The sequence below is a fragment of the Strigops habroptila genome, chromosome 7, assembly GCF_004027225.2.
Source record: "Strigops habroptila isolate Jane chromosome 7, bStrHab1.2.pri, whole genome shotgun sequence".
NCBI lineage: Eukaryota > Metazoa > Chordata > Aves > Psittaciformes > Psittacidae > Strigops > Strigops habroptila.
In genome coordinates, this window is record NC_044283.2 from 44,903,210 (window position 1) to 44,920,708 (window position 17,499).

General features: G+C 42.7%; 2 protein-coding genes across 8 annotated transcripts in view; one reads left to right on the top strand and one right to left on the bottom strand.

The window, feature by feature from the left end:
- MAP9 (microtubule associated protein 9) overlaps positions 1-17,499 on the top strand; it is a 155,762-nt gene that overhangs the window by 72,746 nt on the left and 65,517 nt on the right. For 3 of the 4 annotated variants that reach the window (XR_003992267.1, XR_003992269.1, XM_030492206.1), the window contains one exon: positions 1,254-1,347. The exons of the other annotated variant lie outside the window; for it this stretch is intronic. Coding sequence is in view for 1 of the 3 variants with exons in the window: in XM_030492206.1 (XP_030348066.1) it covers positions 1,254-1,340 (87 nt within the window). In the remaining 2 variants the exon portion in view is untranslated. Of the gene's footprint in view, positions 1-1,253; positions 1,348-17,499 lie in introns of those variants that run through there. 4 annotated transcript variants of the gene reach the window in all.
- NPY2R (neuropeptide Y receptor Y2) lies at positions 10,384-16,619 on the bottom strand. Of its 4 annotated transcripts, none has more exons than XM_030492211.1 (2): positions 16,058-16,619; positions 10,384-12,971 (listed from the first exon to the last, which is right to left on the bottom strand). In XM_030492211.1, exon 2 carries the CDS (start codon positions 12,933-12,935, stop codon positions 11,778-11,780), a length of 1,158 nt encoding a protein of 385 aa, XP_030348071.1. In that variant the 5' UTR covers positions 12,936-12,971; positions 16,058-16,619; the 3' UTR covers positions 10,384-11,777. The 4 variants fall into 4 exon arrangements, with proteins under 4 accessions (XP_030348071.1, XP_030348072.1, XP_030348070.1 ...); XM_030492212.1 differs by having other exon boundaries at positions 16,027-16,619; XM_030492210.1 differs by having other exon boundaries at positions 15,848-16,619.

The window sequence follows — 17,499 nt, forward strand, 5'->3', positions numbered from 1 at the left end:
ATGTACAGTTTCTGGGTTCCACGAGAAAGGATGTACTGACTCATTTGCACCAAACAATTTCTTTTTCATATTTTCTAGAGCTCCTAGCACAAATATGCAAGATATAAATCTACACCACCTCTGTTCAGTGTGTATTAGGGTAGTAAATCGATATATAAAAGAGTGGGGCTGACAGAAGACAAGCACCAGCTGCTGGGCCATGCCAAATGTGGAAGGTGACCCGACCTGGTTGTGAAAGCAACCCAAAGCTCTGCAGAAGCCTGGGGGTCACTGTGGAGGAGCGAGCTGTAGTCAGCCTTTGCACCTCACTCCCTCTGGCCCCTTGGTGTGAGCAGTAATGGCTTTATGCAAACCGGTCTCTCCCTATTTCTCTTACAGTGCAGCTTTAGATAAGGAATTGGTTGGTAGATTATTTTTTATCAATAGGCACAAGGCAATGGTATTTCAGGCCTTGTGGTAAAGCTCCTGGGCTTTGCTTGTTGAGGGAGGCAGCAAATAAAACTGACAATGCTTCAGATGAAAAGAAACCAGAGGAGAATTCGTCCTTCAAGCAACACATATTTAAGCCTTGAAACCCTCGCCCAAAGAGTATAAATTGTTTGAATAGGCTTAAAGAGCCAGACAGGTTTGCTTGGACAGGTTTGTGGGATTGAAATCTAACAATTTTGTAGCATTCAAGAGTTTATTTAATATAGAGGTATTACCTACATCCAGTAGATGTAGCTCTCCAGAAAACATAAAGTACTGTGGGGGGTTGTCATTATATGCCTGCTCTGTCACTATTCTCCCCTTCTCACATCAATTATTCACCTCTTCTGGCTTTTTGGGCTTAAATGGGCCTTTGATCCAGCCTTGTCCAGCCATTCTTACGCTTTAAAAAACTGAACTCACACTTTGTAGGTAATTTTCTCTATGACCTATACACAAGGTGCAATCTGACATAGGCAAGACAATTGATGAAGTAAGTTTGCCTTGTTATCCTACTTGAGTCTCATCTTATGCATATAAATAAGTTAAATTGAGACCATGTTCGGTAGAGAGTTCACGTTTCTGAGTAAGCTACAAGGGAAACAATAAATTGGTGTATGGGGCACCAAGAAGTAAAGAATCACCAAGAAGCAAAGAATACTAAAGCAGAGCTTCATCTACCTCTATAAATAAATAAATAACTAGATAAATAAATAAATAAATAATTTTTTTTTTTTTACACTCTTAGCTGTTCCGAACTGAAACTGCAGATTTTTGTCTTGCAGATTTCAAGAAGAGGAAAGATACACCATCATTGGACTTCTTGTAACATGCAAAATTACTTCTTTCCACTGCAAGGAAGAAAATTATGAAAGGAACGTAAGCAGTCTTATTAGCAGTTGCTCTTAAAAGTAAAATCCTAAAATGTTCATTATTAATGAAAACCATCATGAAATCTCTCCTAGCTGCATTATAATGTGAAAATGTTACTGGAAATAGATGTTTCTCATGAGAAGAGACAAAAGGTTATAGCTTTCCTTAGCAATTTTGTTACTTGCCAGTCACTAGCTCAGTTAGCTCACTCATCAGCTGCCTTCTATCTCTTAGCTTTTTTTGGTAACAGAAGCTGGTAGCCTTCTATATGTTAGCTTTTTTTGGTAACAGAAGCTGGTAGCCATCATCAAAGTCAGCAGTAAGCACATCAGTTTGCAGGAGTTCAGATATAGACACCAACACCAAGAATCTCAAACCCACTGGTACAAAGATTAGAAGTGCAGTTCAGTCTGTTTGTGCTGGGAAAAGCAGTCCTAATAATTTACCTCTTTAATCTGCTTTTCACTTCGGCAACTGTGAAACTGGATAGGCGGAACTTTAGTAGAAAAACGTCAATGCAGTTTCTAACCTGAAATTTTCAACATAATAACAAAAAAAAAGCATCAGTGCTCTGACTTCCCCTGTTTTACCTGTTTTTCTTTGATGAATCAGTATTTTATTTGCTTTAAACAGGAAGCTCTGCTGTGATAGAGTTGTAGTTCTGTTTGCACTGTTGACTGTTCCCTGCTGTTTACATGTCAGTTGTTTTGGATTTGCAGAGATGTAAGGCTGTAAAACAGTCTGTGAAGGACTGTCATTTGTAGATCCCAAGAGAAAAATACCTTCTGTAGCAAAATGGGTGAGTGGGAAGATGGGCAATGAAAGATGAAAGGGACAGCAGGGTATGTCAAAGATACTATTGTGCTAACAGCATCACAGGCAAAGACTTGTGTATTTTGTTCCCCGGGAACCTACCCTTTCAGCAGCAGAGTACCCATCTGCACGAGAAGGGACAAGCAACTCTCTATGTAACAGGGCAAAACAGGTAAGCCAAACACCTTCTTGAGCCAAAGTTCAATTTCAAGGTACACAACTATCAGGAGGCATGTGTGGTGCAGACTGCCTCACCCTGCCTTCTTGTGCTGTCAAGCACCCATGCAGATCTTTCTGCTGCTTTATTGGTCTGAATTACTGGGGTTTGCATAGTGATTTGAAGGAGTTGTTGAAGTTGTAGGTGTAGGGGCTTAATACAGAAATTAACATTTAAGCATTATGCAGCCAAAGACTCTAGTCTCCTTTATAGTACCAAGCTATACATACAGCAAGCTACCATAATACAAACCAGATATATAATCTCGCAGAGAGAGAAAATTTCTGTCATCACCAGTAATATGTCTCAGTGAAGTAGTAAACTAAGCAATAAAAATGACGGATCAGAATTATTTTATTTTTTTTTTTAGTTGAGTGGACAAGCTATATTCTGCTATAGGAAAATCAGAGAAGCCAGAAATGAGCTGTATTGTACACACACAACACATGCATATGAGGTTATGAAGTGTTCTAAGTCTTCTAAGTGTTTTATTAGTGAATAGCTAAATAGTAAACATGAAGTAAGGTTAGAGGAAGTTACTGCCTGATTTTATAGCCTAAGCTAGAAGAAGAGATGATGAGAGACACTAGGTAGTAGTTTATCAAGAATAAGCTGATACACCATTGGGATTTCCAGCTAATTTAAGAGTCAGAAAGGCATGTTTAAAATCAGCATTCATAGCACAGGCACAAGTACTAGAAGGGAAGAGGTGATGAATAGAATTGATAAACCTGCAAGCATTCTTTTCAGGTGTATTTCAAGCTTAGGCTTTTGGATAGCAATTATGGAGGGCATTATTTTTCATTTCAATTTATGTCCTGGTAATCAATTATACATAGAGTTGGATAGCAACCCTTTTGCTTCACCATTAGAAGAAAGCAAGCAAATAAAAATGAGGATCCTGAATGTAATGAGTTCTCTCTCTCCCTTTTTTCTACTTTCAATTCCACTTAACTGAGCTAACCATGTATTTCTCAACTTTGAAGAAAGCAAACCTGCTCTACACATTGAGGCTGCCTTTTTTATAGCCTAATTCTGTCTTCTTTTGTAGTTCCGCTTGTCCTTGCAATTATTCCTCTGGCTTAAGATAACTCATGGAGGAACTCAACACTGCAGACCATAAACCGTGTATCCCTGTCGCTAAAGTTTCACCCGTCTCCTACAGAAGCAGGAATTAGTGTTACACGACTGGGGTTTCTTGACTCCTGCATATCACACTGACTAGTATAAGTTCCATAACAATTTGTGTCGCTGTCTCCCTCTACTGCAAGTAACCATGCAAGTAACCATTATCTCTAACCTTACACTGTACATAGCCTTTAAGCCCTTTGAGATAGAAACCTCACTGTTTTACATAGGTATAGGTGTAGATCATACATATATACAAGAAGCTATATGCAGAGTTCATACCTGTTATAATAGCTCTGCAAAACAACTAAGCAACAACAATATTGTTGGCTGGCCATATAGACAACAGAACAGAAATATTTTGGGGTTTCATATTTTTGTTTTCGGAGAGCTACAGCATCCTAGCATTAGCTCTGCTATTTGTCCACAGCAACCACAACTATACTACTAAGTTAGGTTGGGGTTTGAGTACAGCGCGAAAATCCTTGTTGCCTACACATTGGCTTACCCTTGTAGAAGGATGGAGAATCTCCTGCTCCGTGCAAGGAAATTCAGACACAGAGGCTATAGCTCAGTAAAACCGGGCAGTGCACTGTTCTTCTGGCCCTGTGGTCAGATAATGTATGCAAGCAGTAGCTTTCCTACAGTTTTGTGGTATTTAGCCTTAGGTCTCCTCTGCACCTTATGTGATGTCCCTCTATCCCTCAGACATATCTTCAGAGACTTTGGAGTCAAGGGAGAGCCATACTGCAGCCCACCAGGGAAGGGTTTTCATAGCATGAAGTAGTGGGTGTGTGCTGTACGTCCTGAGAGGTGGCACTGAGAGCATGTTTGAGGTCCTGTCACGGTCCCTGACAGGACAGTGCTGGAGGACAGATAGAACCGTATCAGTCTTGGCCACACAGTCTACTGGGAACAGTCTATTGCATGCGTGCATAAGCTCTGGCTGTGAGAGTGCTAGTTGGCAGAGTCCAAAACAGTGACAAGGAGCATACTAATTCAGTGGTGTGGACTAGCAGCAAAATACCGCTCAGCTTCACTTCTATTCTTGTTTTATTTAGCAAAATAATTGTAATCGAAGGAACTCCCAGCCTATGTATTTCTACGGATAGTGTGGAAGCCTTCAGTTTCAGCCATCTGGCATAGCAAGCTGCACCCACACATAGGCAATGCCACTGGCAGTGAACAGGAACCACATGACACCCAGCAATCGTAGAATCATAGAATAGTTAGGGTTGGAAAGGATCTTAAGATAATCTAGTTCCAACCCCCCTGCCATGGGCAGGGACACCTCGCACTAAACCATGTCACCCAAGGCTCTGTCCAACCTGGCCTTGAACACCGTGAGGGATGGAGCATTCACAGCTTCCTTGGGCAGCCCATTCCAGTGCTTCACCACCCTCACAGTAAAGAACTTCTTCCTTATATCTAATCTAAACTTCCCCTGTTTAAGTTTGAAGACATCACCCCTTGTCCTACCACTACAGTCCCTAACGGTACAAATCCTTGTATTTGTCTGTGCCCTGGTTTTCCCATTTCTGGTACAGGGATAGTAATGTTCCTCCTCTTTTGCTAAAGGTCTCGGTATCTCTGGAGGAAGAAATTGAGAAGCATTGGGGTGAAATACAGACCAGACAGTTAGAATCAGTATTGGTGAAGTGCTATCTTAAAGAGTCTTCATTGTTTCCCACAGTATTATTTCAATAACTAAATTGGAAGTTTGAACAGACACATTTATCTCCACAAAGAGCACATTTAGTAAGGTTAGTAAGCATTTCCTATAGGAAAAGACTACTGGATTTAATCAATCGACCTAATGGAGTTACACTTTTTGCTGGGCTTCTCTGAAAAAATAAGTCCTAAGTACACTGATAACACCAATTTCATGTCTTAATTAAAAAGTCCATAGTCTTCAGCTTTCATTAGAAAGCATCTTTACAATCTTAGGTAAGAAATCTATTTGTCCATGTGCTTGCCTCTTGTAAGTAATTACATAGTTTTCTCTAAAGGTGATATTCATAAAACATATTGTTTTTACAGCCTTATTTTAAATTCCAATTTCAAAATAATCAACCAGTGGTTATATTGTTTTAAACCTCCAGAATGAATGCAAACACAAGAAGCTCCTGCATGGTTCTGCACAAGCAAAGGTAGATGTCCACGCTCAGAAAATGCTCCTCTCTTTTTTCTTGGTCCTTCACCATTTGAAATGATCCCTCATCAAATGCAAGGAAATCATTAGCTCCTCTGTTTGAGATAGAGATGATTAGGCTGCAAAGTATAAAATTTGTTATTTTATGTATCTTTTTTGTATTGTGAGATTTTTATGAAGAAGTGAGAAATTGATCAAGACGTCCCAGTGACTGTGAGAACAGATGAAATCACCTGTTCCTGACAAGGAGTTCCTACCGCATGACAGAAATTGGACCATGAAATACCACATTCTAAATTGAGGTAGATTTTCTGGGGAAGAAAGTCTGTCCTGCTCCCCTCGCCCCCCCACCAACCAGAAGTGCCTAAAGCAGCATTTGCTTCATGCTGCGGTGACAGAGGAGGGGTCGTGCTGCTGCAGGCTCACATACCACCACTCCATCCAGCTCTGTCTTAAAGTATTTATATTTTGGCACAATTGCTTGTCAGCCAGTGTTTTTGTCAGTACAAGAACACTATCACTTCTTATGTGTAAAATATTCTTCCCAGCAATTGCCCCTGCCAGTTTGGTTCTAGTATGAGTAGTATGACTGATGGAGACATAGGGAAGAAATTCACTGCTTCCCATATTATTATGAAGTGGGTATTGGGTTTTGGTGCCCTGGGGTACGTCAGTTCTATAGGCAGCAGGAGATACCAGACCAAGCCTTAATCTACCTCTAAGGCACACAGGATGAGCCAGCCTGAGAGGAACTGTGCCATGGCTACAGTGTCATCAGCCAAAACTAACTGACCTGCAGCTATCATAGCTCTCCTTGTGCCGGTATGCAGTTTCCATGCCCTCAGTACAGGGGTGACACATACTATCAGCTGTCTTTGAGCTCTAGAAGTTGGACTATGCTCAACTTGAAAGGCAGCACACATGTGGCACTTGCACAATTACACTCTGTGGAGTCATCCGCATCAGTGTGTAACTGGGATGAAAGACCACCAAATGTGACATGTGTTGTCCTCTCAGCAGCATGAACAGAGATTCAAAGTGCTGAAAATCTGATTCCTATTTCCCCAGCCTAGTTTTGGGAGCAACCCTCACAATCTGCTGGGGAAGGGTGCCTGCACCTCAGCTCCCGTCTTCAGGTTCATTTCAGTTCAGAACAGCTGGTAAGTGTGGCCATGCTCCACTAGGATGGGCTTGTCCTGAGCCAACATGCAATGAGGGCAAGGCCTGCTGTTCCACCAGCTTGGTTACCTTAAATAAATTTAAAAGTCACAGTGCTTCCAACAAACTTTAAAATCCAGTTGGGTACCAATAGCTCTAATTTTGGAGGATGCCAGTAAATAGGAGAATTGCCCTTGACTTCCGTTTTTCTGTGCAACCTTGAAGGGATAGAAATAGTTTGGCCTCATGGATGTGTAAGCATAAGTTCTGCTGTTGAAAATATCCTGCATAGCAGGGTCAGTAGCTTACAAGAGTTGTGAAGTAGTACACAAATAAAAGTCTGTTTCATATAAAGTCTAGTTGTGCAAATTCAACTGCAGGTCCAAGAGGCAAATAACAGCTCGTTTCTCTTATACAGTGTCAGCAAAACAAAAAAATGTAATAATTTTTTTAAGTTAAATTGTGCCTCCATCATCAGATATGTAATTCCACAGTTTTTAAGTTTTATAGCTTGAAGCGCTCTTCCTTCCAGAGGAGCTCAGTAAAGTCTGAGGGGAAAGATTTTAATGCAAGCATCAATTTTTTCATATATCCCATCTGAAATGAGCTTATGAGGAGTATGTATGCATTATTCATCCCATGTACTGGCTAGAATTAATAACACATCCATTGCTTCTGGTACATTATCAGTACAGAGCTGTTTACCTATATTGCTTCTAGGTGGAATAATGTACAGACACAGGTTTACTTGCTTGAGAACGTGATATGAATTTTAAGGCTGAAATGATCATGGGAATTTATCCTCGAAGTTCCTCAGTTTCCCCGGGCAACACTGTCCTTTGTGCATACAATTGATCTGTGTCTTCATTTGCCCTGGCTTCATTTTAACACGTTTGTCTCACTGCTCAGACTAAGGGAAGAAGGAAAGTCTATAAATCAATTACATCCTGACTAGCCCTGTTCTTGTTCTCTATTTCTTGCTTCTTGAAGTAGGCACTTATTCTCTGACTTTCTTACTTCTCCAGTTTTAGCAGCTTCAGATTTCCTCACTATTGTTGTATTAATTTTCTTTTAAAATAACTTCTAATTTGATATTTTTTAAAAAATTAAGATGAGATGTGAAAATCACTATTGATTGCACAAATAAGCATTTATACTGCAGTATTTAAAATATGGCTCCTCAGCAACACTAACCTGTGTAGATTTACATACATCTCCTGGCTTCTTAGAGCAAAGAACCTGTTATTTGGACAAAGTAGGTCCCTTATTGTGGAGTGGCATTTATAATGATGGTACCAGGTAAATAAGGGATCCAAAGACAAAATTCATCCCTTAAGGTCATTATCCGGATTAATATAAGAAAAATCCCTGAGGGAGTTTAGAGACTATGAAGCAAGGAAATGGATTATACTAATCCATGAATTCAGTGGGTTTTTTGTGGTCTGACAGATGAAACGCAGATAATATTTTCCATTCAGTTATTACTCTTAGTGTTAGATAACATTAATATTTTAGCAATATATGTGTGTCCATTACACATTTTATACAAGACATGGTCATACCAACAGGCAATTATTTCCAACAAACTTAACCCAGCCTTTGCACAGCTCTGCCATAAAATGTATATATAAATAGAAATGCATACGAAACCCATTTGTTACCCTTGCTTAGTCCCTCTATTTTAATTGCTTACGCCCTCAAATCTGTTTTTTTTCTCAGATTCACAATGATACACTTTATGCTCAGTCATAGTCTTCTGCTCTACGTGGAGATCTATGTGGCAGATAGCTCTCCCTTTTATAAACCAGCACCAAATGAGAGCCCAATGTAAGACCCACCCAGAGATTAGCATGGTGCTACTCCCCTTGCACTCCTCCTGCCTGTACTGCAGTATCTTCGCAGCAGAAGTACTCATAAAGAAAGGAGGGGGGGAGGCCCTAATTTAAATTCTATTTATATCTGTTTTGACATCCTTGGCCCAGAAGCTGAGTACCATGCAAAGGTCGTAACAATCTGCCCATAAAATCATTATATTCAATGTTTAATGATTTTATATACAATAGAACAGCTCTAAGAAGACATATGTTGCTACCTCAGCAGAGGCTGCAGTGTGCTGGCTAGGTCACTCTCCTGGGAACTGACGCATTTTGATTGAAATTCTTGCCCTGAATCAGTGACGACATTTCATTTTGGGTGCCCTGCTGCTTACTTGCAAATTCTTCAATGAGTGTTGCTGGTGGTGTTCTTTGGCTTTGTATAAAACTTGTACCTACTCAACAGGAAAAGAATATAATGCTTTAAAAAAAGACTAATTAAAGCACTAACAGGTGAATGGAGAGATCTGGATTCCAGTTCCTATTTCAGGCAAAGCAGAGGCTCCCCTGCAGACTCTCAGTCCAGTGGTTAAAGCCTGCTTATAGGTTCTTTCCCTTAGGGAAAAATGGCGATAAACCATGAGTTTCCACATCCTTCTGACAGCTGGGGTTTGGGGCAACTCTGATAGCTGTTGCTACCTTACTCCTTTTGGTAAAAAAATGCCTAATTTTCCTACAACTTGAAGGGTACTAAATTGCATAGCTGTGTTTGGGCAAGAGCCAAGCCTCAAGGAGCAACTAAGCTATGTGACAGGCTGTGCATGCTGGCTCTTCTACATTCCATCTTCAAAGGGCCATGGGAAAATCCACATCCTGCAGTGGGACACTGCGCAGAGGTCCGTGACCCTGGAGCAGGCACTGACCCAGGCACCACCTCCACATGGCAGACAGGAAAGCAATGCAACAAATTAGCGCACCAGCCTTGGCTCAACATGATGGCTGCAGAGAAAGCTCAGGAAGCAGTAAAATAAAGATACCATGAAATAGACTGAAAGATAATTTGTAATTAATCACTTTTATGCAGGAAGATGCAAAGCAGACTTAAAATTATGGAGTATTAGCCCAGAAATCGTAGCTTTAGCATACACTGTCATGGTTACTTCAAAACTGTCTATATACCACACTTTAACAGGCTTAGAAGGGTTGAAACAGAACTTTTAAACCATTTGCTTTTTAAATAAAGGAAGCTATTTGCAGCAACAATACTTTAGATGAAGGGTTCAGAGTGAACTGTAACTGATACATATGATTGATGTCCATAATAATTGCACGCTTCTATAATCCTTCCTCACCCATAACAGTTTTGAGCTTACATTTTGGATATTATTAATACTCAGATAAAAATAACTTGTGGACAATATCATGTTCTCAACATGGTTGAGAATGAATATATTTTTGTAAAACTGTTTAAGAATGATGGATACTTTCTCCTGCTTGAGTAAACACTAGCTAATTCTCTAGACCACCCTTTCTGTTCATGAAAACCAAAGTCCAAATGATTTCACGGCTATTTAGTGGATGGTGCCAAACACTGCATACACAAAGATAATTTCTTCCACTTGATAAAGATCTGATACCATCCATTTCATTGCTAACGTTTCAGTAATGGAGTTTTGTTAGGTTTTAATTTGTAAGAGAGGACACAATGAATTCAGGAACAACAAAAAACTGAGGAAAAAAAAAATGAGGCAGCTGAAATGTAACTGGAAAGAAATACCACGTGAAAGCATTACGCTTATTTTTATTATAGATAAGCCACAGGGCAGCTTGGAATAAACAGGGGTTGAAATTTTCTTCATCTCTTTAATGAGTTCAAGGAGGCTAAACAAAGACACAGAAGAGTTGAACATTGCTGTGTACGACACAGTAAACATTAAAATTTTATACCTGAGAAAAAAAGGAATTTAACTATTAACTACAGCATGCAGAATAACTGATAAGTTATCACATAAACCTAGCATACTTTATTAGATTACAGTCACTCAGATGTTCTTAGTTATACAAAGGCTAAAGATGGAAAAAGCCCCAAGACAAGTGTATGACATAAAATCACAATAACGAAAAGCACTGTACCATCAAGCAGCCTTTCCAGAGGATCAAAATTATCTGCTGTTTTATTATCCAGGGAGAAAGCGGCAACAATTCAAAGCCTGTGGAGTTAGTAATGCCTTAGACATTTAAGCAGGTCTTGAAAATGAAAATATTGGCAGTTTCGGAAGCGCTCACAGAAGACCTGAGCCTGCATCCCCTGCCCTCAAATGCCACTTTAAAGCATTGCATTTGAGCTGTGTCTAGCACAGAATGAAAGGTAGGGATCTGCAGGGAATCACTGATCAGGTCGCAGGCTCATGATTTTCTCAGCAGCATAGCCACAGCCAATTCTTAAGGAATTACTTTTTACCCCCATTTGATTGGCCAAAATCCACATTTCATTTTAGGTAGTAACTTGACCTTCCTTCACAATTAATCTGTTGTTTGGGTGTTTGTTTTTGTGGGGTTTTTTTCCTCTTTTTTTTCCCTCTAATCTATTTCAAACACTCTGAAGTACTTCAGTAAGACAAAGTCAAAAACCAGTGACATTTCTCTTCATAATTCCCTACCTTTGCAAAAGATGCCTGTGGGAGAGAAGGGGTCTGAAAAGTTTGAGCTTTAGCCAGCACAGCCCATTCCCCACAGATAGGCTTCATTCTCCTGGCAGGCTTCTGCTCTCCCCAACTTCCATATCCAATATAAAAATTACCTGCTCCCACCATCAGTATTCCTGTGTCACAAATCAGCCATTTGCCTTCATATAGCCAAACCAGCAAACCCTGCCTTTGTCATTTAGACTTGCCAGAAGGATTGGGAGGGATGGGAGTATGTCTAACATTGTTAGAGACAACCACAAAGTCTCTCCCTTTTATTTACTTGCAGTTGTATAGTTCCATACTCTTCATGCTGATCAACTCCCCTCAAATCATATCACATGCCTTGACTTTCCTGCTACTTTTCTTTCACCATTTACAAATAAAAGTATGCATTAAAAATGCATGTGTCGAAATGGATTCATCCCTTTGTCCACAACATATTCATTCCTTCTTTAAAGTCAGACACCTTAGACATTGGTAGGTTGTGTGAAAGAGTCTCCAGGGAATTGAATCCTCTTTGCTTCTAGTTTCTTCCTGGCTTTGAAAGCTGCCGACACTTCGGGGTGGATGGAGTCCAGCCGCTGTTCGCACTGGAAGGCCGTGAGGAAGGCCGTCCTGTAGTTGTTATTCATCCAGCCATAGAGAAGGGGATTAGCAAATGTCGAGCACATGGCAATCACGTGAAACACTGTGTAGATCAGTTTGTACTCTTTCAGGTCTAACACCTGACTGTCAATGTCACTGACTAGCTGGAAGGTGTGAAACGGCAGCCAGCAGACAGCAAACACCACAACCACGCACACCAGCATCTTGGTGGTTTTCTGCCGCCGGTGGTGGTAGTGGTCATTCGCTGCCCCAGGACTCACATGGTTCCTCAACTTGGTCCAAATACGGGTGTAGGCATAGGAGATGACTGCCAGCGGCAGCACATACTGGATCAGGAGCATGGAGATGCTGTAGATGGTGCCGTAGTTGAGCTGCCCCTCTCCTGGCCACTTCTCAGAGCAGACCACAATCTTGAAGTCAGGAATGATCTCAATCAATGAGTACTCACGGAAGATGGCCAAGGGACTTGCCAACAGGGCACTGACTGCCCAGGCAACTCCTATAATCAGGAAGCTGATCTGCTTAGAGATTTTGCTTTCCAAGTGGTAGACGATGCAGCGGTGCCGATCCAAAGCGATCACAGTCAAAGTGACAGTAGACACATGCACAGCAAGAGCCTGGGCATAAGGCACCAGGTGGCACAAGACCGGGCCCAGTTTCCATTCACCCAACAGCGTGTAAACCAAAGTAAAGGGCAGGCACAATGTATTCACCAGCAGGTCAGCCACAGCCAGATTGGCAATGAAGAAGTTAGTCACCGTGCGCATGCTTTTGAACTTGATGATCACATGGATCACGAGGGAGTTTCCAATCACCCCCAGCAGGATGATGGAGCAGTAAGCAAAGATGAGGATTATCTGCACTTCAACTAGTGTTGTGCTGTCCTTCAGCTCTGGTTTAGGGTCCAGAGCCAATTCATTGAGCGGTGTGGTGTGTCTTGGCAAGTACAGCTTGGTGAAGAGCTCCATTTTCATTTCATCTGTCTGGTTTTCTTCACCTATTGCTTCCAGGGGCCCCATCTTTGCAGCAGCCTGGTCTAAGCAACAGAGTTGTCTCTGGCAACAAAAGAGTACAAGAACATGTGGAGAAATCAGTCCGCAGTGACTAAGACAAGAAATAACAAGATAAAGCTCCAGCTCTTTCCTCCTCTAACCCACGTTCTCCAGCACAGGATTAAGAGAAGATCTGTCTTAATATATTTAAATTCTGTTGCCCTTACATTTGAAGCCTGATCCTGTAATATTATTCAGGCATGACTCCTGCTGGAAAGTGGGACAGATTTCAAAAGCATTTCAAAGACAAAGTTTGGCTAAGTAAATGCAGAAGGATTAAGATCCTGTTGGGCAGCATATCCTTTTTTACAATCCACTACCTAAACTACTGCTGATTTAGCACAAAACTTCCATTAATACCTATGGGAATTCTACATGGAATGGCACCATCCAGTTATTAGCATAATAATTTTCCAGCTTCTCTTTAATGGAAAGTATTTTCTTTAAATAGTTACTAAATTCTTATAGGTTTATGCCCCTCCTTAATACCAGAGAACTAATTATTGAGATCTTTCTTTAAGAAACTTTCTTTAGAGAAGTTTGTGCCACAAGGCAAGCAAAAATACCACCTTAAAAGAAGTGAAATAATAGCATCTCTCTGAAATGATTGTGTAACCTATTCATGCTGAAATTAACTCAAGAAACAATTAAAACTCAGTTATACATAATATTTCCTACCTGTGTAATGTTTAAGAAAACACAGCTCCTTGGAGGCTGCCAATCAAGGCTTCATTTCTGACTGCAGCCATAAAGAAGAGCAAATCATTCCCCTGCTGATGTCAGTAATAATTTCACCACTAGCATCACAATCACATTTTGTTGCCTTCTCTACACAGGTTGAACCAACTTCTATGCTGCCCTAAGACTTCAGCTGGCATGAATGGATATATGGATGTTTTACAGTTAATTGCCGACTTGGGCTTCAGTCCTATGTAAAACGTGCATGTGCCCATGCAGACTGCCCAGCCCATGGGTGGCATGCTAAGTGAGCACCATGCACCTGGGGACTCTTTGGCTTGACCTGAGAAAGGACTAAGAATTTGCCACTGAGTGGGCTTGCCAAGAAAACACTATTGTTTGGCACTGAGGGGAAATGCAAACGTAGTTACTAACTCTGCTTCCCCATTCACACATTCTCTAATGAAAGAAAGAGTAGAGAAATGTCACTCTCTTGCAATGAGGTGTTGCACAGACCTCAATCCATCGCAAATTGAGGTCTGTCTAAAGTGACAGTCTAGCTATTAATGCCTTTGGCTTCACATGGCTTTTTTTTTTTTTTTTTAAATCAGATCCACTTCATTGTAGGTTTTTATCCCTACCTCTGGCCCCATTAATTATCTGTGAGTGATATCCTTAGGTATGATTTCCTAATTGAGGAAGGAATGTTGTCTACCAGCAGGTAACTGAGCCCTTTGTGTTTGCTTCCATCCCAGAAAATATCCCAAGTAATTTCTCAGTGCAAGCTCTTTTTGCAAAAGCAACAGATTGACTGCATGAACTGAAAGGTGTTTTTTCCCAGCTAAACTGGTCAGAATTATGCTATACTGTTTGGCCTACATTTACTGTACAATTAATAGTGTAAGCCTGAGATGTGAAACACTGCAAGATACATAGCTGAGATGTGCCAGCTGTTCATATAAGCTTACCTTGCAGATTTTAGTAATATAATCAGCTATCGACTACGAGCCTAAGCACGGGTGGCAGGAAGGAATTCCTCATCAATATACCTTTAGTCCACCAGGTTAAACATGTAGGACAGCCACGACAATTTGCACAGCCAAGGCTACACAGAAGTTCAGAACTCCTTCCACTTGTACCTACACCCAAGAATTCCGCTTGCACATATTACTAGAGTAGAGATTTGGTGAAGTCCCAGGACTGAGAGGTGCTCCAAAATCTCATATTTCCAGTGCAAAATTAGAGCAGGTCATATTTACACACTATAGTAGAAGGGTGAGAGGGAAGGCAAATTTCACGGTTTTTTTCCTTCGACATAAATTCAGACAGGAGGATGTAGCTCAGCCACAGAATGTAGTATCCCTTCCTTCCCCAAAATATTTTCACCTGTTCCACTAGTCCCTCTGTATCGATTCCTACTTCCAACTCCTTCTTTTAAGGAAGGTCGTCTTTTGTTCTGCCACTTTCATTTTATTTGTTACTGCCCTGTTTGGGCTGATGAAAGATTTTGGGCTTGTCAGTAAGACAAAGCTGAGGAAGGGAGAAGGGATGACCAGAGTTTCAAGCAGAGATGAGCTGGTGTGTCAGTAAGTGATTAAATAAATTGGACAAGTTTGACATTGTCAGAGGGCCAGTTAAATGAGTAAAGAATCAGCTGCTTTCAGAGCATGGAGGGAAAACTGAGGTGGCATTTGATACCTCTGGGAGTGTTTGGCAGGACCCTTTATGCTCTTTGGAGGATAAACTCTACAGCTGATAGCATTTATTTGCACACCTTGCCTACTGCCCAGCATTGGGGTCTTTTTTCTCAATTTTCTTTTCCCCCAACAGTCAGATCCTCAGGGGCAGGCATCAAATTGCATCTAACTTTCGGCAGAGGAAGGCCCCTAGAGGATTTACATCGGTTCTGAGAGCAAGTAAGCAGAAAGGGCGAAATACGTGATTACATTAGCAAGCAGCATTCCCATCAGGACCGCAGTGCCGGCGCTGGGGATGGGTTTGGGGTTGCCCGAGGGGAAGCTGGGGGCAAGCGTGCCTCCCGGGTGCCGCCGCTGCCCTCCCGCTGCCCGGCGCCGTGCCCGGGGGAAGGCACCACCCCACCACCACAATCCCATCGCTACCCCACCGCCCGCCGGGCGCTGCGGGGACCCCGCCGAGCTCCGCGCTGGCCGCGCTCCCGGTGCCCTGCTTCCCATTCTCACCTCCCTCCCGCCCCGGGGAGGCGAGCGAGCGTGGCTACCGCCGGCATTGCCACAGGAGCCGGTCTCCCAGGGCAGGGCAGGGCAGGGCAGGGCAGTGAGCGGACACCCGTCTTCCCGCGGTGGGGCGGCTGCTCCCGCCTCCCAGTGCGCGGTACGGCTCAACACGGGTCCCTCCATACCTCCTCCGCCGCCCGCCTCTCGCACACTCACCGGGGCGGCTCTCTCCTCCCTGGCGATGGGGCAGCGGCACGGCACGGTACGGCCGGTCGAAAGTTTGGAAGCGGCGGCGGCGGCCCCCTCCGGCAGTGGGGCGGGACAGGGCGGCCCGACCCCGCCGCCCGGGGAAGGGCTCGGGCTCGGCGGTGGGGCCGGAGCCGCAGCCGCCGGTGCGGGTTGGGCGGGCGGGACGCGGCTCCGCCCGCTGGGCTCTGGGAGCGCGGAAAGGAGGCTCCGGGCCGCGCTATGATGAAGCGTCGGCTACCGCTCGGTCAGGAGGCGACACCTGTAACGCTAGGGATGCTCCTCGCTGGTTGCGAAATAGGCTCCTCTGATGACTAAATAAAGAGCCAACAGTTGTAATTCTGCTAGCCCTGCTTAGTTCATTTCCCGAGCCAATTTAATTGTAGGATTTAGTTTTTGGTCTACCAACAGGCATAAATGCGTGACGTGAGTTTTAGTAATTAGAGCACATGGATAATACAACCGCAACAGCCTGCAGTTCTTCCCTCCTCTTACAAGTAGTCAACAGTGGCATTTCACACGTCTCAGAGGTGTTGTTGCTGTTGTGTGCTACTCCGCATACTCGTTCTAGCTTAACATGTATTTTTGCTCCTCCTAATGTCTTGGAGAGTGTAGTGAAACACTACAGATATTTACAATCTGTCCCCCTCAGGATCCCACAGCTAAGGAAAGGCTGTTGTTTACTTTTGCTTCCAAGCTCCCAGAGAAAGTCAAGAAGTCGTACAAGTTCCTAGAAGGTGTTAAGACAGTGAAGGTTGGCTTCCCATGCAAGTGAGAAGCTGTTATTTCCTTTTACAAAGTGATTCTGTGTCCAGGCACAACTGAAATGCTTAATGGAAATGCATTTCCAATAAACAACAGCATGTTTTATTGCTCATAAAAGAGTGGAATTTAAGGACCTCATAAACTCCACCTTGAACAAAAGCCCATAGATACACTAACATCAATGGCAGGAGTCAAGTAGTAAATGGGCTATTCAACATGAAATGTGCTGCTGGCTGATGACCTCCAAAGCAACTGCGGATACTTTTCTTTATGTTCACTGAAGTTTCCATCCTGTAAACCATGACAAACCATGAGTCATGGAATTACAGAACCATATAGGTTGGATGGAACTTCCAGAGGTCTTCTCATCCAGCCTTAAGATCAAAGCAGGTCTGGATGCAGCAGGTTGCCTTATACTGTGTCTTTGGGAGAGTTCTGAGTATCTCCAAAGTAAGAGATACTGCCCTCACTGGGCAGCCCATCCAGGGGTTGTAGCAAGAGAGTTTCCCATGTTCCAGCTTCTACCAAATGCCTCTTGCCCTAGCCCTGTGCTCCTCCTGGTAGTTGTGGGCAGTGGTTGGATTTCTCTTTAGCCTTGGCTTCTTTAAGCCTGAATATACTCAGTTCCCTCAGCCCCACCTTGAATG

Bases quoted from the DNA above. Each gene is read 5' to 3' on its own strand.
- NPY2R (XM_030492210.1), bottom strand. From the start codon at position 16,024: ATGGAGGGACCCGTGTTGAGCCGTACCGCGCACTGGGAGGCGGGAGCA. The intron at 12,972-15,847 runs GTGAGAATGGGA...TTTTGTTGCCAG, and splicing joins CTCCCCGGGGCGGGAGGGAG to AGACAACTCTGTTGCTTAGA.